Source organism: Neopsephotus bourkii, unplaced genomic scaffold, assembly GCF_033783945.1.
Source record: "Neopsephotus bourkii isolate Nb327-2 ecotype Australia unplaced genomic scaffold, CSIRO-AGI_Nbou_v1 NB_1638, whole genome shotgun sequence".
NCBI classification, from domain to species: Eukaryota; Metazoa; Chordata; class Aves; order Psittaciformes; family Psittacidae; genus Neopsephotus; species Neopsephotus bourkii.
In genome coordinates this window covers 3,347,368-3,372,252 of record NW_026902113.1, presented here as the reverse complement: position 1 = coordinate 3,372,252, position 24,885 = coordinate 3,347,368, and the positions used below count along the sequence as shown (strand labels likewise).

General features: G+C 35.7%; 1 protein-coding gene across 2 annotated transcripts in view; it reads right to left on the bottom strand.

Moving 5' to 3' along the window:
* DYNC2H1 (dynein cytoplasmic 2 heavy chain 1) overlaps positions 1–24,885 on the bottom strand; it is a 158,430-nt gene that overhangs the window by 68,423 nt on the left and 65,122 nt on the right. For both annotated transcript variants that reach the window (XM_061374480.1, XM_061374479.1), the window contains 11 exons: positions 22,929–23,027; positions 21,629–21,752; positions 19,148–19,311; positions 17,813–17,932; positions 15,329–15,463; positions 14,360–14,503; positions 12,566–12,655; positions 7,104–7,169; positions 4,923–4,973; positions 2,825–2,902; positions 1,566–1,697 (listed from right to left, as the gene is read on the bottom strand). In XM_061374480.1, the coding sequence (XP_061230464.1) occupies positions 1,566–1,697; positions 2,825–2,902; positions 4,923–4,973; positions 7,104–7,169; positions 12,566–12,655; positions 14,360–14,503; positions 15,329–15,463; positions 17,813–17,932; positions 19,148–19,311; positions 21,629–21,752; positions 22,929–23,027 (1,203 nt within the window). The remainder of the gene's footprint in view (positions 1–1,565; positions 1,698–2,824; positions 2,903–4,922; positions 4,974–7,103; positions 7,170–12,565; positions 12,656–14,359; positions 14,504–15,328; positions 15,464–17,812; positions 17,933–19,147; positions 19,312–21,628; positions 21,753–22,928; positions 23,028–24,885) is intronic.

Genomic DNA, 24,885 nt, shown 5'->3' with positions numbered 1-24,885 from the left:
TAACTGGAATGAATAGCAATGCTTCTGATTTCAGTGCACCAATACTGTAAAATAATCAGTTTTGAAGTAACTTCCTTTAGCAAACCTTTAGAGTTTCATATTTAACTTCTTTCTCTGAGACACTCTGACTTTCAAACCTCCTAGTTCTGCAAATTCTTTTTACTGTTCCTCAAAAGACTACAGAACATGAACAGCTAGTAAGTTCAGATACAAAATTAAATCAGCAGTTTTCCTACCAGCAACCTCTTTTCAGGTAATTTCATGCAAATTTTCAGTGCAGGCAACTGCAGGCAACTAATGCAACTTCATTAAAAATGATACGTTAAAATCACAACATCTTCTCCTACCCCCTTACATGTAGATGTGTAAACGACAGTGCTGAACCTACCATCACATTCCAGTTTACAATATCCGCTATTTTGGAGGAAAAATTTAACTTAATCGAGTTTTTAAGAACTACATTTTAAGCTTGAGATTACACTAAGTGTTACTTCACTATTTTTATGTTTAACATACAGTTTGAAAGAAACTAACTCACGTGTAGCATATAATCAGATAGTTTCAGTGTATCTCATCAACAGAAATAGCAATACTTTCTACACAAGGAACTAGATACGTAATACACTGACCATTTCAGATTTATTATCCTATAAATGCAATATTTTTATGACAACATGCTGTGCTCATAAGAGTTGCTCTTCAGCATCTCATCCAATCAAACGTAACTTGGACAAATTCCCTTCCAAAATTGTTTGTTCCTGAATTCCACGCATGCTATTTTAGAAATTCTCCTCCTGTACAAAATCTCCAAATAGAGAGCCCCTAAGAACCAATCAGCATGAAACTACATTGTCTTATACCTCTTCACTTCTTTAGACAGGCCTTCATTTAATATCAAGTACTTCAAATGAAAAATCATGGTATCATGTGAAAGTGAGTAACAACACCCTTTCTTCCTTAAACAAAAGAAGGATGCAACTTTTCCAGAGTAGAAGAGATCCCAGGTGGAGGAAGGGACTTGCCTCTCCAACATTCTTGATGAGTTATTTGATCACTAAGCTTTCAGGATTTTTTACCACTATTTTATCACTACTGTTCGAAAAATCAGTGGTTGCTATTATATTTTTTGGTTTTCAGTCAGATGTGTGAGTTTGCACATTTTATGATGAACTAAATTAATGATGCTCAACAAGCTGACAAATTCTTCAGTAACAAAGCAACCATAAAAGAATTTTAATATCCATTCATGAAATTAATTTTGTGAATATTAATAAAAAGCTTGTTACCTTACAGAGTATGCTCAGATGCAGCCATCATCAACACAAAAACAGACTCAGATAAAAGACAGCTAAATATGTATTACAGAAAAAAGAAAAATCCTTAGACTAAATAAACTAGTTAAGCCGTAAGACAATACTATATTGATATTGATATATATTGATATATATTGATACTGTCAATCGCTTATAATTCAACCAGGCCTAAAGCCTAAATTCCCAAGATGTAAAACTTACTTTCAATGCCTAACTCACAATTTTTAAATTATTTAATATTAAAAAAAATACCTGCTGAAATAAGGAAATTCTTTTCATAATAGTAGATGGAAAGTCTTGTTCACACACAGAACTCTGAGAAAAAGTGTGCCACAGTCCTTCATCTTCAAAGCAAAGTGTCTGATAGAGTCCTGGGAGAGAAATCTACAGAACAAATAATGTATATTGAATAATAAAGAAGAATACTCATTTTGACATTATATATTTTAATTAATTTGCAAATACCTCTACGACCCTAAACGTATAAATACTCATGCATATCACATTACTCAATTCAATTTTATCCTCAGAGTTAGATAAGAAAAGGGTAGGTTTTAAAATTAACCATTTGGTTACCTATTAAATGGAAATGCTGTTTATTTTGCTCTATATTTTTGTTTTTAAAACTCTAGGTTCTTTCATTTTAAAATTTAGGCTCTACCCAATCATAATCCTTTCTTTTAAACATGAGTAGATTCTTTTTCTATCATTACATACTAATGATTCACCCAGTTACCCACTTTCTGTTTGTTTTAAAAACCCTAATAATCAGGATTGCCACACCATTATTGCAATTGTTCCTGATTGCTGGTGAAGAGACATGAAAAATAATGAACTCTGGATTTAGCAGCAAAAGTCCTTGCCAAGGACTTGTCAAGGTTTCCTTTCTTGCTGCTGAACTAAATGCAGAAGGAGACGAGCCTAAGACAGAATTTCAAAGACTAGCATTTTCATTTACCTCCCTTCACGATCAGAGGACTTCAACATTAGCTGTTGCAGGGTGAACAAAAGCAAGGCAATGTTTTTTGTTTTAGTTTGAAATGACTTGATATGAGTAATAACATATGGAAATCTGGTAAGTAGAAAGGTTATTTCCAAACTAACAGTTTATGGCTTTCAATACAGTATGATTTGTGAAAGTTATTACATAAGAAACCCGCAACTTGAATATTCCTTGCAATTTTTCTTCCGTATATTTTTCTAAGAATTTTTCTAAGAAATTGTAGTGCCTTGGGTAGGATTAGAGTATTTTCTAATTTCAGTAGGATGACAGGTTCATCCACATGCATTGAAATGCATTGTTAGATGAGGTAGAGATGTACAAGCAAAAGGCTCAGAAAAATGAAAGGTTGGTATATGTTCAGCCATGGTTTCTGGAAGACAGAATAAACTGTTAAAAATAACAAAATACTTCCATCTAGTAAATACATATTTGAGTATTCATGTCCAAGTTACTATTTGCTAAAACCAAAGGCCTTTTAAGTTAATTCAACCCACCACATGATGTATACCTTTAAAGATGCTACTGCCCAGGCTCGGTCTTGTTCTATCCAAGAAGGAATCTGGTCACGAACACTTCTTTGTGAATCCTGATTCAAAAACACACAAGTCACATAAATTTTTGTGAAACACTATATTCAGCAATAAGATTGCAAACCCCACGTTTTTAATAAAAATAGCATTCACAACTGGACTCTTTCTGTGGTCTTTTGTGAAATTCATAAATGGTTTAACAAAACAAAAGCTACCAACGATCAAATTTTGAGATATACTGTTCATATAAACACTTTCTTAACTGCTTGAGCCTGAAAATATTTTATCATTTAAAGCACCTGTGTAACACACTCAGAGTACTTTTCCATATGCACTCTGACTTAAGACACAAGTGACTTAAAAATATAACTTCATTGCACATATTTGCAGCCATGAAGAAGATGGCTCTTTACACAAAAATCAATTCTGGGGTAATTCACTAAGCAAAGCATGACTTCTGAACATCTCTGCACTAGCACAGTTTAGTCAGAGCTCTATTTTTCTGCTTCTTAGATGTTGCGTATGGAGAAAATTCTAAGGATGAACAACATGGCTTAAGCTCCTGTGGAATCTCTGTATTCACTACATTGTTTTTCAAGAAAAAAATCATACAGTACCCATTAACAAGTCTGACAGTCTCTGTCTGAAAATGTACTCAGATCTCTCAAACACTGAGCATCTTTAATAGTAATCATAAATGTTCAGCAGAAAAAAGGAAAGCTTTCTTGTGAAAAAATATCTCAGCCATGAGCTATAAAGTCTGAGAAAGACAAGAGTAAGGAAACTTGGGAGCAGTTATAGGAATAAACTTGAAATGGGTCTGCAATATACTTTCCACTGAGAAGTGGGGTTGAATCAAGTATGTCCCCATTCTTTCCAACATATATGGGTTGTGTGTTAGGTGGAGTAGAGGTAGGGCTGGTGTTAAATTCCATTATACAATCAGATCTCACATAGCTTGAAAATACGTACACCAAGAAAATATTTGAAAATCACCAAACTCATTGATGTTTAATTGAATTTTAAGGATTCCATAGAGATGAAGAGGGACTTCTATGTTCACACTGAACCTGTAGTCATGTATGTGCTAGAGAAACAGAGAATTTAAGAAACCAGCTATTTAAGTAAGAAAACCTGAGTAATATATTGTTTAAAGCGAATCCTGCCAGCATGCATGTGAACACAGTTGGCGCCACTAATATTCTAAAAACAAGGTACTCACACTGTTCATTGTCTTGTACCACTGGCTGTACAATATACTCTGACAGACACCTAAACAAGGCTAACCATTAAAATTTATTCTGAATTATGAAAACTGCAACTGAGCATGATGGAAATGAGACATCATGACCCTGAACAAAGATCAGCAAAGTAGAGGCAAAGACTAAGCCCACAACTCCTGATTGGGCTCATGTTTCATAAAAATACTTTTCAAAACCTTTGTCAAAATACTTGGTTCAAAGAAGGGCTATAATGGATAAGACTAGAGAAAGCTTTTTTCCTCTACTCTTTTCTACTGGAAGATTATTTTGAAAGTACACAGATTCAACAGAATTGAGGGACACTTCGTAAACTACAGCATGATTGATCAGGCATGCAACAGAAGGTTCCTAAACTAGCTCTGTCACCTAGGAAAACATAAAAATATATCTCCACATATAGAACTCTGAAGCTGGGGAAAAAAGCATGTCAAAATTAGCAAAGTGTGTGGACTAACATACGAAAAGCACAATTCATGTATAATATCAGGAGAAAGAGGGATTAAGAAACACTGATTTTAGCTGCAGAAGACGGCTTAAAACCCTCTCAAACATACACTGAAAAAAACAAATTGTAATCCTGGCAACAGGAAAAGAAAGAGGAAAAAAGCAACAACGGCAAAAAGTTATGGAAATTGGAAAAAGAGTAGTGATGTTCAAAAAGTTCTTATATTTTTGTATGACTATGTGAGAAGTTACTTGTTCCTCTGATGTATGAATACAATTAATGAAACTATATAGTAAGAATACAATTTTAATTTTTCAGTATTTAAGTAAATGTTCCTTTTTTCAAAATACACAAATAAATGTAGCTTACTGATTTTCTTATGGTGTCTCCAATGATCACACCTGTAAAAGTCTCCCATTCCTAGGGGAATAAATGAACTCTGGTAAGTCACAAGTCATCTTTTAAGTATAAAGATTAATAGGTAATAGGATATAGGCAAAACAGGAAGATAAAGAAATGAAAGCCTAGATTCTGAAAGAGTTATAAGACATTTTTAAAATGCTAGTTAATATACTACCGGTATGTAATTCCTTATGAAGAATACAAGCTAAGTGACTGTAGTACTTTATAAGAAAAAGAAACAAAAGGAGAAGCCCTATTCATAGCACCCACAGCTCCCACCCAGACTGCTAACTATAGACTAGGAAGAAACAACATAGGTGGCTGGAAAGGACACACTGCCTAATAGAGCATCAGCAGCCCACATACAACAGATAATTACAGAATCCTTGTTTCAATAGTGTTTCACGTTATAGCATCCAAATGATGCACTTATTAGAACAGGAGGAATATTTCATATAATAGATTGATATTATGAATACATTGATTGCACTAAGTTGAATATGATTAAATCTTTTAGACTTGATATTCAAAACTAGGAAGACAGTTTTTAATCATTTTAAGACAGATTAGATCAGTATTTAAAAACATATTATAAATGACATAATCTTATATTTGGAGGTGATAAGAAATATATTTAAAAGACTTTATAAATACTGAAATTTTATATAATATCTATAATTCTATGATAAAGAACTTTTTTTTTTAAATTGTTAAAGACAATGGTAACGTCCCAAATGAAAAGGTCAATCAACTAGTACTACTCTGATACAGACTAAAGCATAGCTTTGTGCATCCATCAATCTAATTCTCTCAATCACAAACTGATGCTTCTCTCCCAGTTACAAAGAGAATGCTTGTGCACTAGAAAAATCATGCAGGCTTCCCAGTTTTAAAACCAGAAATCATGCATTATTTTTATGAAGGAAAGAAGAAGTATAATATGCAGAGACATGTAAAACTACCTCAGAAAACTATACATATTGATTCAGAAAGAGAATGTCTCTACTAAGAGCCAAGGCGTTCTATACTATAATGTAAAGTCGTACTAGAAATTTCTCATCACTACACAACAAATTAATAAGTGCAGAAGGTTGAACTCTCTTGAGACAGGGACTTAGAATACTAAATTCCTTACAAGCATGATAGGAAGCTTCTAGCCTCATCACATTAACAGCTTTAAAATAAATTACGTTAAAAAAATAATCACTTCAGTTTCATTTTTCTCAATAAATATTTTATACAAGCACTCGTCTTAACAATTTCATTAAAATAAGATCCACCTTTCAGAGAAGTAAGAAATTTATTGGTATTATTTGCCTGTTTTAATTCTTGAGTACCCAGATACTGCAGTAATTATATGTAATGTAGCTTAAGCTGTTTAAGAGCTCTAACAGTACTATGCTTTCAAAAATATAAACTATTAAAAGATGAGTTCATCATTCCTCTCAAAGCTAGGCCACTATGGCACAAAGAATCAAATACTTAATTGGCCAGAGAACATAAGAAGGACACTCTCTATACAGTGCGCTCTTGGACATACTGCTGCAAACAAGTACATTAATGATCACTGGTTCAGGAATATCTTAAACACTGAAGAAACAATGGCTGAAATGCACAGAAGATAACTTCATTGCTTCACTTTCCTCTCTTTAAGTGTCTTCAACTGCAGGTTGCAGAATCAGACTTTTACTTCTCCCTACTAGGTCTTGCACTCCTTTTCTGCATTTCAATACCAAGGTAACCCTTGGCCACAGTGCAATAGGTGTGTATCCATCACTTTACTTATAAAGAAATATCCATATTTAACTAGAAGAATAGATAAATGTCTGGTGGCCACATGGTGGCAGGAAACACTGATACAGTGCCTGCAAAAAACTGCAAGAACCCTCCATAAACATCTTTTTCTGACCCTTATTTAAAAGGCAACTATATATACATACCTTTTCAGGATATTCTTCACTTTGAAACTAACAAATATAATGTTGACATCCATCATACAAAAATAGTGGCATATAAATCTAAAATCCCAAGGCCTACACTTACTGACTTTACTTAAAACTTTTTTAACTCTTCATATTAAATTTATATATTTACTCTTCATATTAAATTTAAGTAAATCACTTGGGGATTTTCTCTTCTGGCACTTACATTCTCCTGAAAAAGTTCAGGGTGCATTCCTCGTACAAAATGCAGAGCAAACATTAGCTGATCAGCCTGAAATAAAAGCAGTAAAACTGTATTTATATGTTCATAAAAATTCACCTTTCTGCTTTTTTTATAAGTAAAAAGAAATCATTAATCAAATACTTCTAATTCCATAGTACTGACTTAATGACACATGTGCTAATTCAAAATTGCTATACCTCTGCAACTTAGACACACACACTAATGCAAACTCTGTATCTAAGTACATCTAAATTCCAGTGGAGAAGAAAATAATGGGACTTGTAATAAAGTAAACATACTGAACAGTATCTATTACTTTTTAAACTGTGCATAGGAAATGCTTGCAATCTTATGGCAAATTTTTGAAACAGAATTTTGGAGAAAAAAAAAACAACAAACAAACATAAAAAAAACCAATACAGAAAACAAAAAACACTGTAAACTTCTGACTTTTTCCCAGGTCTGCTGCATCACTTGAATTTCAACCAGTCTCTGGAGCAATAAACCAGGAAAAATGGAGCCATGGTATAAACTATGCATGGATAAGGAGCTGCTGAGGAAAATTCGAAGGAAAAAAGAGGCTTATAAAAGGTGAAAGCAAGGACAGGTGGCCTGGGAAGAATACAGGGATGTTGTCTGGGAAGCTAGGGATCAGGTTAGAAAAGCTAGGGCCCAGTTACAAATGAACTTGGCTAGGGATGTTAAAGATAACAGGAAAGGATTCTATAGGTACATTTCAAATAACAGACAGACTAGAGACAATGTGGGCCCTCTCCAGAGGCTATCAGGAGAACTGGCTACCCTGGATTTGGAGAAGGCTGAGGTTCTGAATGACTTCTTTGCCTCAGTCTTCACTGGCAAAGGCTCTGACCACACCACCCAAGTCCTGGAAGGCAGACACGGGGACTGTGAGAATTAAGACCCTAGGCACACTGCAGGAAAGGAATTGGTTCGAGACCATCTTAAGAACCTGAACATGCACAAGTCCATGGGTCCTGATGAAATCCATCCGCGGGTCCTGAAGGAGCTGGCAAATGAAGTTGCTAAGCCACTGGCCATCATATTTGAAAAATCATGGCAGTCAGGTGAAGTTCCCAACGACTGGAAAAAGGGAAATATAACCCCCATTTTCAAGAAGGAGAAAATGGATGACCCGGGGAATTACAGACCAGTCAGTCTCACCTCTGTGCCTGGCAAAATCTTGGAGCAGATTCTCCTGCAAGGCATGCTAAGGCTCATGAAAAACAACATGGGGCTTGGTGACAGCCAGCATGGCTTCACTAAGGGGAAATCCTGCCAGACCAATTTGGTGGCCTTCTATGATGGGGCTACGGAACTGATGGACAGGGGTAGAGCAGTTGATGTCATCTACCTAGACTTCTGCAAAGCATTCTACACTGTCCCACACAACATCCTTGTCTCTAAATTGGAGTGACATCAATTTGATGGATGGACCACTCGGTGGATATAGAACTGGCTGGATGGCTGCACACAAAGAGTTGTGGTCAATGGCTCAATGTCTGGCTGGAGACCAGTAACGAGTGGTGTCCTTCAGGGATCGGTGTTGGGACCAGTCTTGTTCAACATCTTTGTTGCTGACACAGACAGTGGGATTGAGTGCACTCTAAGCAAGTTTGCAGATAACACCAAGCTGTGTGGGTCGGTTGATATGCTGGAGGGAAGGAATGCCATCCAGAGGGACCTCGACACGCTTGTAAGGTGGGCGGATGCCAACCTTATGGAGTTTAACCATGACAAGTGCAAGGTCCTACACCTGGGTCGAAGCAAGCCCAGACACAGCTACAGGTTGGGCAGAGAAGAGATTCAGAGTAACCCTGGGAAAAAGGACTTGGGGCTACTGGTTGATGAAAAAATGTACTTGAGCCAGCTTCAATGTCTGCTAGCAGCCCAGAAAGCCAACCGTAAGCTAGGCTGCAGCAAGAGGAGCGTGACCAGCAGGTTGAAGGTGATCCTGCCCCTCTACTGTGCTCTTGTGAGACATCACCTGGAGTATTGTGTGCAGTTCTGGTGCCCTCAACATAAAAAGGACATGGAACTGTTGGAACAAGTCCAGAGGAGAGCCATGAGGATGATCAGGGGACTGGAGCACCTCCTGCATGAAGCTAGGCTGAGAAAGCTCGGGCTGTTCAGCCTGGAGAAGAGAAAGCTGCGTGGAGACCTCATAGCAGCCTTCCATATCTGAAGGGGGGCTACTGGGATGCTGGGGATGGACTCTTCATTACGACTGTAGTGATAGGACAAGGAGTAATGGGTTAAAACTTAAACAGGGGAAGTTTAGATCAGATATAAGGAAGAAGTTCTTTACTGTGAGGGTGGTGAGGCACTGGAATGGGTTGCCCGGGGAAGTTGTGAATGCTCCATCCCTGGCAGTGATCAAGGCCAGGTTGGACGAGGCCTTGGGTGACATGGTTTAGTTTGAGGTGTCCCTGCCCATGGCAGGGGGGTGGAACTAGATTATCTTAGGGTCCTTCCAACCCTAACTATTCTATGATTCTAAGGTGGCACCTCTTCTTTTTCTTTCAAGGAAGTGTGACATAACTAAGAAGCATAAAGCACAGGTGAAAGGGAAGAATGCAAGAAAAATCAACAATGGGACTGGGTTACGTCTGCACAGCACAGGCATCTCAGCCAGCTGATAAACACATCTACTGTCCTATAGAAATTAATGCTATTCTTGACGATATTTGAATTTTCCACAGCGTGGTTTCCCACATACAAGCCTTCCCTTGGTGTCAGAGGATTACCAGTTTGAAGAATATTAAACTGACAAAAATACTAGCAAAAAATAAACTGCCTGGGATTTTTCAAAACATAGAGGACCAATTATGAAGAATCATACTCTAGGAAATATTCCTTACATGTTATAAGGTAAAAGATTACCTGTTTGACTAATACTTGTTTTCTGATCTGAATGTCTATTATATTTTTGAGGACAAAATTATGTTAAAGGGCAAAATTATTTTTTGTTTTCTTTTTACTTTTTTCTCAGATACCTTTTTACCAGCTTGACACAAAAGTTCAGAAACAGATGTAAGAGCAACACACAACAAAAACATGGAATAAGGGTGCTCTAGATGTGCATCACATACAGTAAAAGTGACTTCAGCTGCATCTGCATGTGTATTTTCAACAATATTATGATTAAGTTCCAGAATTATGGCTTACTGACTAAAGGATATATGTGGCTTAGAGACTATATCCCTATTAGTTTTAATTTCCCTTGGAATGACTGACTACCAAGAGGCTATATATATATCTTAATTCATATGAGCCACAGACACTATAAACTATATTTGCATAACTGCAGAAATGCACGATAGCAGCCACGACAAACTCATGGCATAGTTTGTATCTCTGGACACCAATACCTAAAATTGTTGTTTACTGCTTTAAGTAGTTCTGGTTTATTAAATCTTTCAATTACAAAACCATCTGGTAAAAAGTATTCCCAAGGATACAATTAAAGCATATGAAGTATATTATATTTTAATTCGGATGCATTTACAAGTGGGTTTTTTACAGATATAGGACTGGAGGGCAAACAGGCCACAAATAGGAATCAGGGTCAAACTGTACAAAGCATTAAAATTCTTTCTGTATTGATAAATAACACACCCATGAACATCAAATCGCTGCTCAAGTAGGGCTGAGTATCGGTCAGTGAGTGGTGAGCAATTGTATTCTCTGCCCTTCTTATTTTCCTATACTTTTCATTATTACTGGTGGTAGTAGTAGTAGTTTTGTGTTAGTTACTGGACTGTTCTTATTTCAGCCTGTGGGGTTTACATTCTTCTGATTCTCCTTCCCATCACTCCAGGAGCAGGGGAGAGAAAGGAGTGAGAGAGCAGCTGCGTGGTTCTGAGGTACCAGCTGAGCTTAAACCATAACACTAACCCAGGCCAAACCTATGACAGCAACTATTGTGACAAATGGACAGTACAGGTGGCCATTCCCACTGCTTCACTTCAGTTACTAGCATATATTAAGTTCATGTACACACAAACATAATTATTAACCACAGAAAAACAAACAAGACCACCCATCCCAATTCTAGCATGCTTAAAAGGGTGTAAGCTTGTATCAGCTATAACATTTTTGAAGACACTAGTAAAGCCTTGGTGTCATAGGAGTCTTTAAAAATTTGCATGGATAAAAGGCAGAATTAGCAGTGGCTTGATGACTGAGTGAGGAGCTTATTCTCTCCATTAGTAACACGTATCTCTCCAGAACATACTAAGCTAAATGGACCATTAGTCTGAAGATGCACAGTAACACACTTTCAGTATTTTCTAAACTCCAACCTGATCATTCACAATGAAAATCTCTCCTACTAGAAATCTTCTATTTGTGCTTTGCTTTTGAAATCTTTAATCTCTTCTGATATATAAAAATAGCTGCCTTCCAATATTCGAAAGATTTAATGACTTATTGGAAGGTTTCACATGCTCATGGATTCAAACACAGATATTAAATTCTTATGAGTCTACCATGAGAATCCACTTGGACTTTGTTAAAACAAAATCTTTAGAAAAATCTGCTACTTCTGCAACCTCAGTACAGCGTTGCTAAACAGGGGGGTGGGGGAAGGATGTCCAAAATTTTCCAAGATCTCTCCATTCTCACTGATCAAACTCCAGACTCGCATGATTGTACTACTGTTCAAGTCATCTGTGAAGACCTACTATCCATTCTTCAGCCTGGTACTATAAGACAAACACTTCCTGTTATGACAGCTCCATGTGGAAGTAAAAATTAAAATGGAAAGTGAAAGGCATATCTATGCTAGATTTTCACCAAGAAGGCAAGAAGAGAAGCGCCACCTGATTCAAATACAGAGCAAAAAAGAAATACATTAAGAACATTGTATGGAGGAACAGGGGAAAAGATAGAAACAAACAAGCCAGCGGGTAAGACACTTGAGAGGCAGGATGTGGAAAGGAGACTATTACAATGGGATTTTTTTGTTTGTTTGTTTCCTTTAATAAAAACATTATATATATTTTTTTTTTTAAAGAGCAAATAATCACACAAAATCGTATCATGACAGCTAGGTCAAATACTCATGGGTAGAAGTGCTAGAAATAAGAGTGTCCAGAAGACTGCAAAGCCTGGGACTGGCCAAGAAGCCAGAATGAGGCAAAGGTGTGGAGCCAGTGATAAAGCAGAAATAGGACTAGACTAAGAATACCCTTGCCTATTAGAAAACTGCTCTGTGGAGAAATGTGCATAAGCAATCTTAATATTCTCGTATCCTAATTGTTAGTACTCCTAATTTTTCATGTTATATATTGCAAGTGTAATTCCCTTCATGCACTACATATGTATTAACACATTATTTGAAGTACATCAGTGTTTGTTGCTGAAAGAATACTTTCACATCTAATGAACTGCATAAAAGCCAAAAAACCCCGCCACAATCTTACCTTAAACAAACAACGACAAACATATTCATACACCGTATGTTTCAATGAGCCAATAAGCAATTTGATTCTTTCCTCAGTATTGCCTGAATCCTAAAAAGAAAGTTTGGATTTCAAAATTCATGTGGAAATAAAAATCTTTTTATGTACCTTGTAAATTTCAGCAGAAGGACACAAACACTCTGGACGCTATATGACACTTACTAGTTCTAAAAACATATTACTGAATTCAACTGCAGCTATCAATGCGTAGATGATGAAATGAGAAGATCATAACGAAGCACTGAGAAATAAATATTTTGGCCTTGTATATTTTGACTGTGAATATTTTACAACATTTTATATATAAAATAAATACATAGAGAATGAGAGGAGAGTTTCTTCTCCTAACATTAATATCATTGAAATTTCATAGTTTTCACATGGTAAAAACCTGCTTATTTATTGAATTATTATATTTAATGTTATTAAACAGGTGTGTTGACATTGAGTGTAGTTGCTAAACCTCCAGCCAAATTCAGACCAACTGAAGTAAATGTTGTAGAAAACAGTAAATATACCTTGGCCTTCAAAGCTTACAGACTAAAAGACTAATTATAACAGAAGAAAATTGAAAGAAAGGATAAAAGAGGATAAAATAGGATAGAAGGTGGGGGCAGGTGAGGGAAATAACAGTTGGTATGAGATTTATCAGAGACAGGTTCCTTTCCATGATGTTGCTATTTGAAGAGATGAGTTTATAAAGAAGGAAAATTTGGATTCACAAGCTGATTCGACTAATAACTTTCCCATGTCTAAAAGACAGCTTGGGAAAAATGAAAAATTGGATAAAGAAGCAAAAAAGAAAAAAAGCAAAGACAGCAAAACCAGAAGCTGAGCTTTAAATAGTTAACATAGTAGGCAGGAAGAAATGACATTATGGAACAGTGTGAAAGTAAGAACAAGAATTTAGAAGCTCGTGTTGTGGAAGTAATAGGTAAAGAACTTTAAAGAGGGTAAGTGCTCGTAATCAGAACCATGTTCCTAGTAATGACTGAAGCTGAAGGAAAGTTGTAAGCACAGATGCCAGAATAAAGGAGAATCTGAAAGTGACATGATGAAAGGCTGGCAAATGCCTTTTAAAGTGGAAACAAAGAGAAGTAAGGTGAATGTTGGAGATGCTGAATAAAAAGAATATGAAAAATTACTCAGTGGGAGTTTTAAATCTAAAGAATGAGGTGACAAGGCATAAATCTATAATTCTTTGCTTCTGTAAGAAGAATATACTGGCCAGTAGAATACATAAAAGTAAAAATTACATTTTTCACAAGCCAGGCCACATGCATGCCTACAAACTGTGCAAAAGTAGGTAAATTTTTTGATCTTCCTTCAGCTAACTGAATCATGCAGAAATATGTCTTTTCCTATTCTACCCTTTGTTGACAGAATTAGCCTTCTTTGTGATTAGACCAATAATTTCTTTAATTAAAGTCTTTAGTAAAGTTATAAACAACCTTGTTTTTCCTAAATCACCTTAAACAAAGAGCAAGCCTGAAATTACAAATAAGAGTTACTTTGTTTTCAGCTGGCACAACGATTTTACAAATTTATATGGAACTTAAGGTCATTAAAAATTCCATGTGTATGTATTCTGTATACCTAAAGCACATCAGCTCAGTATCACTAGTTACCATACATTTCATCATGTTATTATTATACAGTATTTTCCAAGAATGTTCAGAGCAACTAACAAATTCTAAGGATCAAAGCAGATTGATCCTTCTACAGCATTAACAGCTTCAGGAAAACAGAAAATACCTGCTCGCTTTGCAGAGCCCGTTGGAAAAGTCGAAGGAAAGCCGCCAAACTAAAACGGTACATGTTATTAATTTTGGATAAGTCAGAGATAATGAAGTACATCTTGCTGGCACTCTCAGCTAACGGAAGATAGGCGTCCCTCTCCTGGGGATAAAACAAACGTACTTAGATATAAACCCAGAACACTACTGCCATCTACCGGTTATTCCACATTTACTCATCCCACTGAAAAAAAACATTCAGCTCACACTCACTGCTTTAGAAAATGGAATCCTTTCCGATTCTTCAAATTGAGGTCCGTTCACTCAAGATTTTAACATTTTCTTTAGATTTTAGCAAAAAAAAATAATCTTTAAATTATGAAGAACATTTTGGAAATTAATCCCTAGAACACCAAGGTCTCTTTCCACAACAAAACATCTCAAAATTTAAAAGAAAATTTTAAACAAATAAGAACGAAGAGGAAACTTCTGCAATGTGTTACTAAAAGAGCATGTTAGATTAATAGCATCAGCAGTGATCTATATTTCTGCAGTAGCAAGGGATATATTAAGAACATCCATGTGAGCCACACTGTTTGCAAGAGTGTGTCTTGGGGTAATGGCTGCACTTGATGATCTTAAGGGTCTTTTCCAACCTAGTTGTTTCTATGATTCTATAAGAGTAGATGGCAAAAATAAAGTCAAAGCCCACTACTTGCCCATAAGTCCTTGCGAAAAATTCCTTTAATTGAAACTAACAGACTTTAAATTGTGTAGTTATTCAGAATGTGTAAAGCAAAGGAATTTTATTCATCAAAATAGTTTCTGTACTTGCATATCCCACATATCTTTTACTAAAAAAATTAACTTAGTATGTTACTGATTTTATACTCCTGTGGATATAGGAGTATAAGATCAGTATCTCTCTATATAGATGACTATTTTTAGCTGAGAAAAATAGCAATAAAAGATCACAGTATTCTTCTACCTTATCAAGAAAACTCTGAAGTCTGTGAGATTCAGCAAGCGATTCCTGGATGAGTGCACTACTTGCTTTAGTCTGATTCAAAGATTCAATCAGATCTTTATTTTCTAGTATATTGCCTTGTGATGTTGCAAGTGTCTGTGGAAAAAAAAAAAAAAAAGCCATCTATGTTACATTACAAAAACCCTGTAAAGCAACCATTTTGGAATCTGCCCTTCTCTGAATGTATCAAGAGTACTAGAAAGCCGGTGGTTACTAGATTCACGGAAAATAAAACCCCAAGAACAAACTCCAAAAACACAGACTGCCAGGTTCTGGAACTTAAGTTGTCAGGAAGCTTTTGAGCATAATTTCTTTGATCAGAGGTTTAGCCCTAATATTCCCATGAAAAATGAAAATTAGGGTTATTTTTTTTCTTCTATTTAACTACCAATTTAATGTGAAAATGGCTACTAGTAATGACTTCCTGTACCCGGTCATTCATGAATTCATTTACTTTCAAAAGCATTCCAATACCCCCTATATAATTTAGTTCTCTTTTCCAACTGAGATGAATACTCACAATTACAACAATTTTGTTTTAAGAGATCCCTTCAAAATCCTTGATAATATCCTACATTTTCCCGGAGTTCTCCTGCGCAAACAATTCCATTTCTACTAAACAGTGGGAAAAGCTCGAATGGTTCTCTGTTTTTTAAGGGGTTTTACTAACCTGCAGTAAATACATTTCAGTACTTTTTTTTTCTTATTATTATTTTTTACAATTCTTTACAATTTTTTTTATTTCTTTTTTAGTCAGACAACACCACCAAATTGGCTTCCTGTCAGTCAAGTCAGCTCTGAACAACTACCTGTAGAACAGCATTTTAGGACATTTGGAGGAAGAGATTCACCAGTTAGAACAGTAAAATGCACTTTGTTCTCTAGTTGAAAAGAACTTGGGACAAGGCCAAGATGATTCGTTTTTTTCAAGGAGTCTGACTGCTATAAGGATTTATAGTGTGCGCCATGAGATAGCCACAGAATGTGTGTCTTTGTCCCAAAGCTTCCAGGAGAAAACCAGTATAGTAGTTCAGATAGCATGCTAAAGTTGGTTCTGGATTAACTGGAATTTATCTAGATTCACCTCCAGCACTGACTTCTTTGTGGGCCAAGTCCATGTAACACCTCCCAGTTTCCACTGAGCTTTAGGGTTTTTTTTATTCAGGATCAAACAGCATTCTGACTTCAGTGCTAACAAAACTGCCAAAGCTTAAATCAACCTCAGTGTTACCACTTGGCCACTTTTTGTTGCTGTTATCTTAGGAACCAATTGCTTGAAATTCTGCACTTGACAATTCAGACTGGACAAATGGGAAGGATTTTGGAGTTCCAGCATCACACAGAGAATCTGTTCTAAAGAATGGACGTTTTTTTCTTGCACCTCTGAACTCAGCTTCTGGCAGACACTAAGGTGCCAAAAAATGATCAGCTGTGAATATGGAATTTTTTTAGAGAACAAGTTTCCCTGTGCCTGCAAGAGAAATCTGCCCCATTACAATTTTAAGTAAGATTTCATCTTAGTAATTAGCGTTAAGTCCATTGTTCTGAATACTGAAAAGTTCTATGACTTGGCTACAGACTAAGGGTTTTGAGTCAGCAAGTCAATCTCTCTGCACCTATGACATCTTAGAAGAATTTGAGGATCATTCCTATTGGTATGAAGTACAGTTGTGTGAAATCCACAAGATGCAAACAAAAAAGAAAATAGTGCCTCTTCCTTGAAAGCTACTTTTTCTTACAGAGCTACAAGTGTTTCCAAGCATCACTACTTTCATTAAAAGGGTAAACTGAAAATTCAGAATATTAATTGTAAATATGAGAACTCAAAATGTAAAGCATAAAGAATATACAATTCATTGCTAACAAGAAACAACTGTGGATGTATAAATTTTTTAATGTCTCTCTGAACAAATATTTACATTTTCTACCCGGAATTTTTCTGTCAGATTTTTTTTCCTTTCACAATACGGAGTCATTTCACAACTGGGAAAGCAGTCACTTAACATGATTCACAAGCTTAACAATGTGCCTTTTTTAAAAACTCGTAATTTGAAAAATAAATAGTATAATTTTTTTTTAATTCTATTTTTAATGCATTAAAGTTAATGACATTTCTAATCAATCTTAACAAGTCTATATTTATTCATGTATTTAACTTTGATAATGCTTAATGTATTGAAATACTATGGTTTCATGACAAATGTACATACTTTATCTACTTTACTCTTCCAGCAGCCCTAGGCAAATAACGCTTTTATTTTATCAAACCAAAAATTCTGAGGGCTCATTATTCCAAAACTCTCACCGTCTTCATTCAAACACACACCAATATGGTATTTTGTATTATTTCTAATAATATCAATATGGTATTATTTTAGACCAATAGATTTTTAGACCAATAGATTTTTTTATATAACAGATAGAAAGGACGTGAATTTATTTTACCTCCAAGAGAGATTCCTCAAGCTTAGCTAACTGTATCTTCTTATCTTCTTCTTGTTGTAACAGTTTTGTCTTCTGCTCTTCCAAATCAGGCTTTTCATGCTGAATTGTTAAAGCCAAAAGCTAAAAAGAAATGAGATTATTCAACAGGATAAAAAACACTTATATTTTCTAATATATATTCTTTAACTATATAGAATAATATATACTCATTATTCATATATCGGTATACAGTCTTTATTCTTGTAATCAGACTTCTGAGTGTTTACTCAGTTGCCCCAGACATCCAAAAGCATTAAATCTATGTAGCCAACCAGAATATCCTGCAGTGCCCAGTATAATTCAGGAACTACTGTGAACCATGCCCTTTTGTATAACAGCAGATGTTGGTCAAGGAGATTCTGAAGGACATCTCAAAAGGCTTTATTAAGGACATTGATTCACACCATTTTATGCTGAGACTTAAACCTTTGCACTTCAATCTGAATCACATCTGTGCTTAAATGATTGGCAGCCTTCATTAGTATATACTGTTATAAGATACAAAAACCTGTAAGTGATGGAAAGCAAAAATCGGACAAAATGGCAGCAAATTATTTTCCATGAGGTGTACCAAAAGCCAAACCCCTCTCCTGCCAACAAGGGAAGAAAACAAAAAACCAAATATTTTTTTCTGTATTTCCACTTAAAAAGGAAGTCAATTCACTTGGTTACATTGTACAATGCTGGTTCCGTATCTCTGTGTTTCACATTTTGAATTATATCTTACTTACTGACATTTTATTTACATCCCATTCTAAGCCTCTTGTTAGTTTGGAAAAACTTGTTTCATAACAAATACAGAGGGGATTTTCTTCCCTTAATTCCTGTTTTTTTCTTTCTCTCTTCCATCTGTATGCTACATTTTACTTCCTAGATGTTAAAAAAAAAATACTCAAAATCTACTAGCATTTTGAAAGAAGTAAAATATACAGCTTTTTGGTTCCATCAAATTTTTCCTGCACACAAGTTATCTTTGCATTATTTTCTAACTGGGATACTGGAAAGCGGTAACAAAAATGTTTCCACTGTACCATAAATGCATCTTGAACAGAAAACAGAAGCTTAGTAATTAATCTGTTGCAACTGACATCAATGAGACGGTTTCCCTTTTCCCTATTGGACTCACTACTCAGTTCCAAGTGCATAGAAACAAGATTTAAAAATTTAAATTTAGTTTCAGCACTGATGTTGCCATTTATATTTATGTGCTAGAAAATACCTCCATGAGCATTAATGAAAACTGCACCATACAGCTTCTTCCAGAATACATATATTGTTTTTATTCTAAATGCCTACCTGTCCTCTTAAGCCACTTCCTGTCGTGATAAAGTTTACTTCAGTAACAATAGAAGAAGCATCAGGTGGAATGAATGGATTTGGGTTCCTTGTCGATAGAAAAAGACGGAAATCTTCATTATAATCTACCATTTTTTCACCTATTTGTATAGCGTAACGGGGTCCTGTAGAAAATAAATAATGTTATACTCCGATTGGAACATTCTAGATTTATCTCAAAATAATGGTATTTGTGTAAGACTTTATGAGCAATAGATGCAAACATTTATCAAAATTTGATATTGTTCAGAAAGAAAAATACATTTTAAAAACTTACAGAACATAACCTATGCTGCATTGTTAGATAAAACAATGCTATATAGAGCACTAGTGTAACGAAGTTACATGGTGAACACATTTAATACACCAGAGTAGTTTATTTATCCTTACTCAGTACAAATAGTATAAATGGCACTTGAAGTAAAGGAACACTAATGAATCTTCAGACAATGAATAGGAGACAACAGAAAACATAAGATGCACTGGAGATTACCCTTTTGTGTAACAATCCTGTCATAAATTAAACCATACTTATTTACACTCATATCATTTCTGCATCAGTAAACTGTTCTACCAAAACACACTAGCCATAATTGCACACTGGTGAACTTAAGAGGGTTCAATATTTTCTGAATGTAATCCAAAACCACTAGATTTCATCTCTTGTAGAAGGTTACTGTGCAATCATAATTCTATTAAAATTACTTTCTATGTAATTGTTATAGAGAATGTCTATGCTGTAATATCTAGTTATTAAATTGAAAGGAAAACATTCCATCAAAAAATATCCCATAAATTTGCCTTATTATAGATACATTTAATTTAATCACCATATGAAAGAAGCAATTAATGTATTTAATTTCTTCTGTCATGGTTTTCAATCTCTGTTTATACTCCTAGTGTTCTGACATTTCTTGATATGCCTGTCACAGAATGAAAGCACATGGATGGCCTCTCGCCATCTTCTCTCTACCATGGGTTTCCATTCTAGCAGGGTCAGAACATAACAGACTCAAATAATGACATGACTAGAGTAAGATTTTGCCACCAGATACTAAAAAAGAAGGAGGAACAGAATTATACGGTGAAAAGCTTCAAAGTGAAAATTTCCTTTCCAGAGAAATTTCTGAGGTAACATACTTAGGTGCTTCTCTATTTTTAGCACCAGGAGCAGATCGGAAAAGCTCTCAATATAAATCTCTTGCTAAAACACTGGTAGAGATGAAAATCACATACCAATTTTGCTTCTCTGCCAAAGATCAAAATAAATTTTAGGCCTATGCTGTAAAAATGTCAAAGACAAAATGAAAGCTATACTAAGACAAATTTATTGCAGCATATATGTATTCATATTTTTCTTTACATTTCATTCCAAGTAATGAAAAGATGTAGAGTCATCACAACCAAAATCATACAGATAGGCCCCCACCTCCACTTTTTCACAAAGAGGAGGAGTACGTGCTCGCTTGTGAAGTGACTGAAAAGACTCAAACAGCAACCCATTCTTCCTCCCTTTTCAAAAACCAGCTACATAGTTTTAGCTTGCAGAGACCTAGCATTAACTTAGCACATTAACATTCAAAAGAGGATTCCTGAGTATTATGAGCAATTTCCCTGAATAAACTAATATATTTTTATTTCATCTTCTTTCGCCACCATTCTGCAGACATAGTCATGTCTTAATTTGATTCCCTGAGTAAAAACAGTTCAGATACCTGTAATACTGTATCTCTGTTTTCCAAAGTTGAACAGAAGCTAGTGGAAAATTATAATGATGTTCAACCTAGCCTCCTACAGATCCCTGAAGTCACAACTTTGGTGGTGTTCTACATTTATTTTTACTATGGATTTATATTTAAAGAATTACTTCTACCTCAGCCACTATTAGATCTGACAACAAAAAGGAGCCTTGAGCTATTTTCAGTGGCCAAATTTCATAATGTTAAATTACAGGTACAGGCTGTGCAACTAACACTTTTCTAAATTAACAATTTGGAAAATATTTAAAGCATACATTGTGTATTGTTTTAATCCACTGGGCTCTTTTGATATAATTTCAAAATATGCAATATAACCCAACATAATTCATGTTGAGATACATTATTACTGTTTGTCTTTGCTAAACTTTCAACTCAAATTTACATATCAGCCTTTTAAAACAACTAAATCTAAATAAAACCATGTGCTTGAAATTAACTTGAAATTTTAATTGTGAAGAGTTGATAAAAATATTTTATTATAATTCCAGTCAAAAAAATTCTAAATACTTTTCAGTATCTCCAGCTTATTTCATGCACTGAAGTGTTAGCAGCAGGTTAATGTTAGAGAGGAAAAAAACCATACAGTACTGATGTTTTCAGAAAAATCAATTTTTATATGCTATATACAGATCTAACCTACAAAAGCTTTGAACAAGCATTTGTAAAGATCCTGGTCATTTACCTTGAGCAACAAGATCTTTTCTTAGCAATGGGTAAAGTACAGGCTCTACTCCATCCATTTCCTGTATAATAAGTGTTTTTCCAAATCTCACTGCCAGCTCAAGAGCGGTTAAGAAGTTGGTGTCCTAGGTAAATAAAAATAAATTGCTTTGAGTCATGTTTTCATGAAATATTAACACTTCAGAATGAACAGAAAGGCATTATACCAGGAGTCTGAATCTTAAATTCACTAATATTGGTGAAAAGTTCTATTACAAGCATCATATGATATTTCAGGGTTTAACCACAAATGTTTAATTTAAATAAGTTTGATCTATTCAGTTACTGACATGCAGGCAGCCCGTTTAACATGCCGAGCTCACCAAGTGCCACACCAGAAGAAAGCAGGTCTACCATAGGTACTGTGTTACATTTCAGGTGCACCTGGAAGTCCTAGCTAGTTAAAACATCTCAAATGTTATTAGGTAGCTATGTCTCAAAACTGAATCAAGACCTAAGGACAGGATTCACATTAAGATATCTAAATACAATCTTTTGCATGTAGGTGTCTAAACATGCACATGGTGTTTAAGATTCCATTACAGTTAATAGAGACCCTAGACAATGCAGACAACAGAGCCTAAAAAGTAATCAAGCCAATCAGCTAGCAGGAGAAACTTTAAATCACCCAAAGATACGCATTTAATACCATCAGAGAGTACCTAGAAGGCCTGTGCAGAGCTAGCAGTGATCTGTGAAAGACCTACATTCTGTTGAATGAGCATCTTGAGGCCAAGCAAGGTTCAGTAAGGGACTTTTAAAGGGCCCTGGATGCCTAACTATGTGTGTGTGCAATTGAGCCAGTGCTCACCACCCATGTAAACAGTAACACGTAAACAATTAATCTTAGATATCTTAATCTCAAACTGAAATCCAACCTTCTATTTCAAATATAGAGAATACAACACAAAGATCATAGGGAAGAAGCAACCAAGAATACAAAAGAACTCTCTGTTTACAAACCTTTTGCTATCTCCCTCTCAGCAGGAAATACTGATACTCCTGGAGGGGGAAGCATGAAGAGATAAACTTGTATAAGTAATACCAGATTTTGACCCTCAATTTTAAACACTCTGATCTCCTCCTTGAGTAAACAAATTTTCAATATCATGTAAGAATCATTATAACCTAGAACTCTCTGAGAAAATACATGCTTCATCCATTTTCAGTGATTGCTGTCACACCTCTTTAAAAACTGCTAAGTCTGGAACGGAATGAGCTCAAGCAGAAATGAACTGTAAGACCAAGAGTAAATATGGCACCTGTTGATTAATAACTTCCAAACGTGATTCCTTCAAATGTGTCTTCAGCCATTCAGTAGCCCGGAAAGAAGGGTCTATCAAAAATGGGCAAACTTTACTCTAGGGGAAGAATAATAAATAGACAAATAAATAAATTTACTGAAATCTACTTTGTTTAAAAATAAAATTGAACAAAGTCCTTTTCTATTTCCCCAAAGTACAGTCATTTTAATTTCTTTTTTTTAACTCGTAAAAACCAATAGCAGCCTAGTGACAAAATTACTTTTTCTTCGTGTAGTGGGCAAAGGTACAGTACATCTGGGTTTTGGACCTCAATGCATTTTAGAAATAATAATGAATATAAGTATTTTGCAGGAATAGAGATACCAATAGCATTTTACTTACAATAACAAATAAGTCCAGATCTCAAACTTACAAACACTATGATGTAAAATATTTTGGTGACATTGCCTAGTAGCATGAACACTGATGAGTCAGCAGGCTTTCATTTTCGTAAAACCTTTATCAATGTGTGGCTCCCATACCAGTACTGTGCAAAGCTTTACTATTATATAAAGATATGCTATGCCATACACATTGCTTTCTAAATGTTGAGACTTTAATCACCGATACACTGATTATGTAAGTGCTCAGAACTTACACAACAGTCACAACACAGAGTGACCAGAGAGATGGTAGTAAGAGGGGAAGTGAAGAGACCGAGTCACTGCTGACATGTGCATTTAAGATTCTACAGAATCATAGAATGGCTGAGATTGAACTGGTTGCCCAGGCTCATGTCCCAATAGCTTTTGAGTATCTCCAGGGTTGGAGACTTCCCTGGGCAACCTATGCCAGTCTCAGTCACCCTCACAGTAAAACAGTGTTTTCTAATGTTAGGACAGAGCTTTCCATGTTTCAGTCTGTGCCCATTGCCTTTGGCCCTGCCCCTGGGCACCACTGAAAAGAGCCTGGCTCCATCCTATCTGCACCCTTCCTTCAAGTATTTATAAACATTGACAAGACCCCCCTGACCCTTCTCTTCTCCAGGCTCAACAGTTCCAGCTCTCCAACCTTTCCTCATAGAAGAGATGCTCCAGTCCTTTCATCATCTTTGCGGCCTTCCACCAGAATCTTTTGAGTACATCCATGTCTCACTTGTATTGATGAACACAAGACTGGACACAACACTCCAGGTGTGGCCTCATCAGGACTGAGGAGGGGAAGGCTCCCCTTCCTTGACCTGCTGCCAATACTTTGACTACAGAAGCCTAGGACACAATTGGCCTTCTTTTTTTCAAGGGCCCATTACTGGCTTATATACAACCTGGCATCCACAAGGATCCCCAGGGCCTTTTCTGCAAAGCTGTTTGCAACTGGGTAACCCCCAAGACATGTTGATGCCTGGGGTTGCTCCTCCCCAGGTGCAGGACTTGCAATTCCTCTTGTTGAACTTCATGAGGTACCTGTCAGCCCACTTCTCCAGCCTGTCAAGGACCCTCTGATCAGCCACTCCTCCCAGTTTTGTGTCATCAGCAAACTGGCTGAGGGTTTAAACATGCATTTTCAGAAATTCTCTCGTTCATTCTGATAGAAGAACATTTTCAAGGTTTGGGGTTTTTTAAGGTTTTGAGTCCTACTATTTCAAACTGAGTAACAACACAGATCTCAAGCTGCATGACAGGGAAGCAGACAATATCCAAACATCAAAAGACAACGAGCAGCATAAAAGCTTGAGAACCATGATGTAAATGACTTTGGTAAAATACCTCATTAAATTCAATTTTAAAAGGATGGTGAAAAAAGCTGTCCATAAAGAATTAGTTGGGCTGAGGGAGCACTTGAAAAGCTCTGCATACACAGTAAGATTTTTAACAACTCGATCTATTCAACTCAGGAAAATCAAAAATAAGATTTGATTACAGCATATAAGTAACTGTAAGGGTACAAGATGGTATTTATTGAAGAGTTTTCAAGC